The 8534-nt window shown below is 33.0% G+C and overlaps 1 protein-coding gene across 1 annotated transcript in view; it reads right to left on the bottom strand.

Moving 5' to 3' along the window:
• Positions 1 to 2545: 2545 nt before the first annotated feature.
• Positions 2546 to 8534, bottom strand: part of LOC147814226 (uncharacterized) — a 38422-nt gene continuing 32433 nt past the window's right edge. The window contains exons 2-3 of the mRNA XM_087160279.1: positions 7673 to 7824; positions 2546 to 7303 (exon numbers count right to left, since the gene is read on the bottom strand). Coding sequence (XP_087016405.1) covers positions 2546 to 7303; positions 7673 to 7824 — 4910 coding nt within the window. The remainder of the gene's footprint in view (positions 7304 to 7672; positions 7825 to 8534) is intronic.

The following is an 8534-nucleotide window of genomic DNA, read 5'->3' as shown; positions in this document are numbered from 1 at the left end:
CGTATGTCAAGTAACCAACATAAGCCACGTCACGTAACCCTTTTAACAAAGTGAAGTAACTCGTGCGTTTTGTTCCATTTGGAATTGAGTTATCTTGAAATATCTTAAAAAGTTTGATCAAAGAGTGCTAACAAAGTCTATTTACTTATTGATTCCGTACTCACAAAATTGTGTACACACTTCAGCAGAGAAGATTTTAAGGCCTATTTAGATACTGATTCCAGAGTAAATACTGGAAGAGAAGAACAAATTCTTGAGTGAGTAAAGATTTAAGAAAAACTAGGTATAAGTTTGATTATGCAGCCACTGATAATTGATGCATTGACTTCCCAAGTGCACCAAAGACCAAAGCAAATAAAGCAGCTCAAATCTTAAAGAAGGGCGAACACACATTTTTAAAACTTATTTTTTAAAAATAAAATGCACATGTTGTTTTGAAGTTTGTAGGGTAATTTAATAGAAAAAGCTTACAAAAATGCCCCCAAATCATCAATTAGGTCAAAAAGCAAAGAAATGTTTTAATTTTTTGTTATAACTATAAATATTATAACGCTATTCTGGAATTGGTTTATATTTTGATTATCCATTCAAGGATTTGTTAATTTGATTCCTTCACACACAGAGACATATAAGTATATATATAAGCACTTATTTATATGTATATATGTCTGTATGTGTGAAGGAATCAAATTAACAAATCCTTATAGGGATAATCTAAAATTGATTCCGAGTAATCAGTTTAATTCTGAAGTTATCGTACATTGAAGATGCTAGCAATATTTTGGGATTCGCTATTTGTTGTTTATAATGAGCATGGTATTGGTCATTATATTCCATATTTATCCATTTCATTTATCATTGCGAACAACGGGCGTGAAATAAACGTATTTGATAATTATCATTATAGTTAAAGTTCATAAGATTTCACCTGTCGAAATTCATCATGTAACATTTTTATACATTGCAAGACATGTTACTCACACTTAAAGATATTTTATTTTATAATATATTAACGTGATGCTCAAAATAGAAATTATCATTGCATTTTCTGGTTTTCATCAAATCTAGAAATAATTTTGGAAGCCTTAATTTCGAAATTTTATATTCAATAAAATAAAAACTTAAAGTACTTCAAGAAATAAATCTTTTTTCAAAAATTAAATATTTTTCAAAAATATCCCAAACTTTTTTTTTTACCTTAGGGATTTTAAGTGACGTTTCTAATGAAGTAGTTTATAAAATTTGATATTATTCGTCTTTATCAACAGCGTCTTTATTGTCATATTTTTCGACTTTTTCGTCTTTAGCTATCTTTTCTATCTTGTTTATTTTAGTAAATCTACTTATTAATTATTAAATTCGGTACATACCCGTGGTATATTTATATTAAAAATAATTAGTTCAATGCATGTAATTGACTTAAACACGTAAAGAATATTACTTTGATATAAAAAATATAATGTCTTTATTGAATTTTTATACTTCTCTTATATTTTTTCTATTTTTTTTCTGTAAACCATAAGTTTTTTCTTTTTTTTTTTTATCCTTTCATCGAATTTTGAATTTTTCTTAAACATTAAATGTTTCACCTCTCTTTTATTTCAATTTTCGAACTCTCTGTTTTATTTATCTTAATTTTTTTAAAGACTTTTTTATGTTTTCAATTTAAAAAATATTAACGTGACAAAAATATAATTCTGATAGATTAAATGCTGTAAGTGTTTTAATGTGAACAAAAAGTAGTACAGTTTTATATAAAGAAAAGGAAATTTTATTTTAATCACTTACTAATATTATGTAAAAAATCTAAATTAGTTTTTGTAAGTTTTGTAAAAAAAAATTTCAGTAAGTTTTTTATTGGTTTGACTCAAATAGAGGTAAAGCTTCAGTTAAATGTCTATGCCATATTTCATTTCTAGTATTAAAAAATGTATAATTTCTTTCAGATTTTTAAAGCTAATTTCTCTTATTTTGTCGTTTATGTACTTATGAAATTTTAATGTCAGTCTCAAAATGTTGCTAGAATAAGATTTTTAGGTTATATTACTGAAATATAACACAATTCAAAACATAATGTAATAGATAGGAATTGTCGTTAATAAGTGAAAATAAATAATGCGGACGCCTTTTAAATAAAATCAATCAAATGAACTACAAGTTCTACAGATGAATGACAACAATTATAAAACTTTAATCTTTTAATAACAAATAATTAAGCATCAAAAACGGATTCTAAAAATTATAATTCTAAATTACAACAAAAAAGAACAACAACAAAAACTATCTCAGGTTGCCACGCAACCTAAAGTGAAATATTAAAACAAATAAATCTTAAGAAAATTAAAGGTGGCGCTTCTGTCAAATATACATACGTTAATGACTTAAAATCTTAAACATACTCCCACCTTGCAAAGTGATATTATAAATAGCACTTTGGAACAAACAGTTAGCATTTCTTTAAAATACAAACTAACTCATGTATATTGGTCACCTTTATATGAAACTAATAAAAAAATGTTCAGTCATTATATAAATAACAAAAAGTTCATAAATCTAAACGTTGTGGAATTTTTATGATTCTTCCCAATCTGCCTTTGATAAGAGAATTCACTTCCAAATTATCAGGCACATCAACGGACTTGGGAATATTATGAACTTCCAAGTTAATTTTCTTCGAAGACTTTTCCAGAACATCCATATCGTTCTTTGCTGATAGCTCTAAAGGATAAAGTCTTTGGAAAGGTCGGATCCTTTCTCCTTGAGAGGTTCTTAATCTGGCTACTCTAGGAATACTGTCCTTTCCAGGGTAAAGCTCCAAGACAATTCCAAGAGGCCAATCTATGCTTCGAGCATTATCTTGTCCTATTAAAACAATATCACCGATGTTTATTACATCATTCCTTCTTATTCCCTTGTGCACTAGCTGAGCAAGATATTCATTTCTAAATCTTTGTTTGAGATCTTCACGTAATTTTTGCAAAAATTTTACGCGTTTCAACATAGAGTTTCGATTCACAAGGTCTAGATCGGGAGTTTCGTTGCTGTTGCTACCTTCCCCGTATATAAACGTTGCCGGAGTTAAAGGTACTAATTCAGATGGATTATCGTGAATGTAGGTCAATGGTCTGCTATTTATAACCGATTCACAGTCACATAAAATTGTAGTTAGTTCTTCATAATCTACAACAGATTTACCTAACACACGACGCAGAAGAGTCTTAAGCATTCCAACTATCCGCTCCCACCATCCACCCCACCATGCTGCTGTGGGTGGAATAAATTTCCAAATTATTTTCTGAGCGGTTGAGTACACAGCAATCTTGTCCCAATCTAAATTCCTTAAATAATTGTTTGCTCCTACAAAATTCTTTCCATTATCCGAGTAAATGACCGATATTCTACCTCTTCTTGCGATAAATCGTCTGAATGCTTGAATGAAAGCATCTGTAGTGAGAGACCGTACTAATTCAAAGTGAACTGCTCGGTACACAGCACAGGTAAACAAAACGATCCAAGCTTTTTCATTCGATTTTAGATACAGAGGACCGGCATAGTCCACACCAGACACTTGGAAAACTTTTGTCTGAGTAACTCTTTCTCTTGGAAGGGGCGCAAAAGGAACTTCTACTGGTTTAGCTTGATGACGCTTACAAGTCACACACTTGGAAATAACTTTATTTACTAACTTTTTAGCTTTAAGAATCCAGTATCGCTCTCTGAGTCTTGAGAGTAAGATGGAACGACCTGCATGCATCGCTTTTATATGCTCTTCACGGATTAATTCTAACACAACACTGTTAGCAGGTAAAAGGATTGGACATCTGAAATTCTCATTCTCATCACTATGTACCAGTTTGGTCCTGACTCTCAGAATATCACTTTTATCTCGAAAAGCTTGCATTTTGGCGAGAAATTTATCATCTTGGAAATGCGTTGTTTGCATTGACTTAAAAATCACACTTTCTGCCTTTGTTAACTCCTCACAGATTAAATTTCCCTTTAACTTATCCTGATGTGAAACGTTGTGGACAAAACGTAGGATCCAAGCGACTACTCTTACATTTCTGCTATATGTTGAAAAGTAATTACACCTTATTTCCGTTACTTCAATATTTACCATGGAAATAACTACTTGTTTTCTTTTTTCCAAATTTACTTCCTCTTCATTAACGGAAATTTCGTCAGCTGCTACAGGCCATTGCGTGTGGGAAAGATATAGCCAGCTGGGGCCCTCCCACCACTTCGAATTGCCAAGTTGTTGAGCAGAGCAACCTCTACTTGGTAAGTCTGCGGGATTCATAGATCCGGGCAAATGCCTCCATGCTTTTACTGGAGTCAATTTCCTGATTTCCTGAACTCGATTTTCCACAAATACACCCCATGTGTCTTCTCTTTTAAGCCAAGCTAATACAGTTGTTGAGTCTGTCCAGAAATAAACTTTATCCGTCGGAAACTGTTTTACTATTTCAATAGACAGACGAGCTGCAATTGTGGCACCAAGAAGTTCTAGTCGAGCAATCGTTGTTTCTTTTGTCCCGCTAGGTGCGATTCTTGCTTTACTCTGTATCAGGTGAACTTGAACATTGCTTTCATCTTCTATTCTCAGGAAAACTACTGTGGAATACGCAAATTTACTGGCATCACAAAAGAAATGTAATGAAATGCGTTCGTAACCTTTGTCACAATGTAACCACCTTGGGATTTCTATGTGCTTCAGATATTCAAGCTGACTTAGCCACTTTGTAAAATCTTCTCGTGTTTTTGTGTCAACTTCATCGTCCCAACCAATTTTAGCTTTCCACAAATTTTGTAACCATAATTTTGGTCGTAGCGATACCGGGCTAGTTATCCCCATAGGATCAAAAACTCTGTGTGAGGCAGCTAAAATGCTTCTTTTGGTGATTTTTTCATGTTTTGTGTCTTTCATATCAGGAATATTAATTAACAGAGTATCACTTTGTCTATTCCACTTCATTACCAGAATATTGGTCTCACTAGAATTAGGTTCTGATGGGTTAGTACACTCCCACCCTCGTAAATCAAATTGTCTTTCAGCCATAATATTAGTAGCAACTTCTATAAATTGTTTCAGCTCTGATTCAGTTTTCACGCTTGTGAGGCAATTATCTACATAAAAACTGCATATTAGTTCCTGTATAATCTCTTTAGGGTATTTTTCATTTCCTCCCATTGCTTCTTCTAGTTTATTATTCAAATGGTATTGAATAGTGGCTCCTAGCAAAAACGGACTACAGGAAACGCCAAACACAACTCTTCGATGACGAAAATGTTTCATCTGTCCATCTTCTCCATACCATAAGAATCGTAAGAAATTTCTATCATTTTCATAAAGACTTATTTGCAAAAAAGCCTTACGTATATCAGCTGTTACGCCAAATTGATATCTTCGAAATTTATTTATCATTGAGGGAATTACTTCTATCAAATTTAACCCTTTTTCTACACAATCATTTAAACTAGGAACTCCTTTTCTCTTAGAAGAAGCATTGAACACGGGCCTGATTTTAGTTGTGCTGCTCTCCTTTATCACAGGTCGATGAGGTAAGTAGTGACAAGGTATCCCCATGTCTTCTTTTGGAACCTCTTCAATTATTTCCTCTTTCTCCCAGTCCTTGAACACTTCTCCATAGGCATCATACAATTTGTCGGTTTTCAACTTGCGTGTTGTCATTTGCAGTCTCTTTAACGCCAAATCATAATTATCTGGCAAAGGCAAATGCCGATCAAGCCGTGGCAGACTAACTATAAAACGGCCGTCTCCTTCAACTTTCACTGTATTTAAGAAATGTTCCATTGAGGCTTCTTGCATTTCCTCTCTAGATTTTTGTTCTGAAGGATCTTTTATTCCTAAAGAATCTAATCTCCACATCTCAGAAATATCCATTTCTTTTACTAAAAGTGAAGTAACCAACATTGCGTTGCTTGACGGTAAATCATTTTCAGGTGCTTTCCCTGTTAAAGTCCATCCCAATAGTGTCTCTATTGCTACTAATCCACTTGCCAAAACTCTTCGTTTTCCTGTCATAAGTTTTCCTATTACGTCAGCTCCAAGCAGAATTTGAACTGGTTGTGACTCATTTCCGACGTCTGACAACTTTATATTAATTTCTTCAAGCTCTTTTAACCAGGGTCCAAAGCTAACAGGTGTTATAGTATCACAAATAGATGCTTGATCTAAAGCTTCCATGTTACAAGTCAAGTTATTCTCTGGATTCCTTAATCTAATTCTATAACACGTGTGTTCAAATTTATCTGATTTATGACCACCAAACAAAGAGTGTATGAGAGTTTCTTTTCTCAAAGGAACATATTCCATCTTTTCAGCCAAATTTTTTAAAATATATGTTCTTTGTGATCCAGAATCTAAAACTGCTCTCACCACAATTTCCTTTCTATCAGATATCAGCTTTAGTTTCATAGTTTGAAGGAACACTTTCGGACCGTATGTGATGTTGGACATGTTTATTTCAGAACTTTCACTTTTCTGCCCAGATTTATCGGGTTCACGATTTTTTGCAGCTAAAGATTCACACATTAGTACCACATGTCTTTTACCGCATATGACACATTTTATAAAAGCTTTGCACTTACGAACTGGATGTCCTTGCATTAAACAGGCAAAACAACATTGACTTTCTCTTACTATGTTCTCTCTTTCAGCTAAAGTCATATTTCGAGCGGAAAAGCAATCTGAACTTTTATGTTTCCCTGAACAAAACACACACACTTTCTTCAAATCTTTTACATCTGTAGTCAATAGATTTGCCGCTGTTGGAAATCTTTTTGTTGGCAAATCTCTTGCTTTCTTTTTAAAGGGTTGGCGTTTTTCATCAGATCCCAAGCCAAAACCTGACATGGCCAAATTAATTCTTTCTTCACCTTCCGTTTCTGCCTTCAGAAAAGCCATGATGTTTGTTAATCGCTCTTTGGCGTCAACTGAAGCAACGCGCGAAGAACTTCGGTTCCAGGCTTTTAGAAACTCTTCTTGGAAACAAGATTCTACCATAGGGAATAGTATTGAAGCGCATTTCTCTGTCGTAACACCTAACGTTTCTAAAGCTCTAAGATAGGACTCTAGTTTGTCATAAAGGGACGTCATAGATATCTTTTCATGCTTTTGAACGGAAACAATGAGCTTCAACAATTCCCTAACATAAACTTCGACCAAAAGGTCATCCTTGCCAAATCGGGCTTTGAGGCTATCTACTGCTTTGGTATAGTTTGCAGCTGTTGGAGGAAAGCTTTCTACAACTTCTCTAGCTCTAGATCCAACAGTTGTAGCCTGAATCAGGTATTGAAATTTGTTTTCAGGGGCAATATCTGTATCGTTATTAATTTGTTCAAATTGTCCCCAAAATGGTAGCCAATCTTTTAAATCTCCACTAAATTGCCTAAGTTCTAATTTCGGCAAATTAAACTGCTTTCTGGCACTGGCACTAATAATATTTGGCGGAGACTCACCGGTTCTTTGCGATGTAGCTTGAATTCTCGCCAACTCCAGTTCATGTTTTCTTATACTTTCTCTCTCTTCATATTCTCTTTGTTTCTCTGTTTCTTCATATTTTCTTTGTCTCTCTTTTTCTTCATATTCTCTTTGTCTCTCTTTTTCTTCATATTCCTCCTTTTGTCGTCGATCATTGACAGTAGCTACCAATACACTTGTTACAAAATCTGGATCAGCTAAATATTCTTTACTTTTCAAAATGATCGTTTTCAGATCCGCTACAGTAGCTTTTTGAGGTAATACTTCGCCAATTTCTTGGGCAACAATAATAAGATCTTCCTTTTTAAATCCTTTTGATGCTAAAAACATTTTTCAAATCAGAAGTAGCGTATCAAACGTCCTGTCGCGGACGCCACAAAATGTCGTGAATAAGTGAAAATAAATAATGCGGACGCCTTTTAAATAAAATCAATCAAATGAACTACAAGTTCTACAGATGAATGACAACAATTATAAAACTTTAATCTTTTAATAACAAATAATTTAGCATCAAAAACGGATTCTAAAAATTATAATTCTAAATTACAACAAAAAAGAACAACAACAAAAACTATCTCAGGTTGCCACGCAACCTAAAGTGAAATATTAAAACAAATAAATCTTAAGAAAATTAAAGGTGGCGCTTCTGTCAAATATACATACGTTAATGACTTAAAATCTTAAACAGGAATGAAGAGTTAGTGAAGAAAATTTTTGAACTTCATTAACATTTCTTTCAAATATATTTAATTCAACATATTTATAATTCCCCAGAGTTCATAGTTTATAATACTTATATATGCTGTATGAATTGGTTTTGAATTGGTTGAAACCATATGCATGAATTGATGTTAATTTTTAAACGAGTGTTTCTTTATGAATAATTCCATTGCACTTCTCCTAATAATCTTAACTTGGACTTGAATGATATATTTTATTTTCACTAATTATATTGATATTTTAATTTTATATTTTATAATTTCAAATACTATACAGATAGCAACATGAAGTTGATTTTCATGTTAGCAAC

Source organism: Parasteatoda tepidariorum, chromosome 3 (assembly GCF_982258835.1).
Source record: "Parasteatoda tepidariorum strain Cologne lab strain chromosome 3, Ptep-v5.0, whole genome shotgun sequence".
NCBI classification, from domain to species: domain Eukaryota; kingdom Metazoa; phylum Arthropoda; class Arachnida; order Araneae; family Theridiidae; genus Parasteatoda; species Parasteatoda tepidariorum.
The sequence above is the reverse complement of the archived record's forward strand: the minus strand, read 5'-3'. Positions and strand labels throughout refer to the sequence as shown.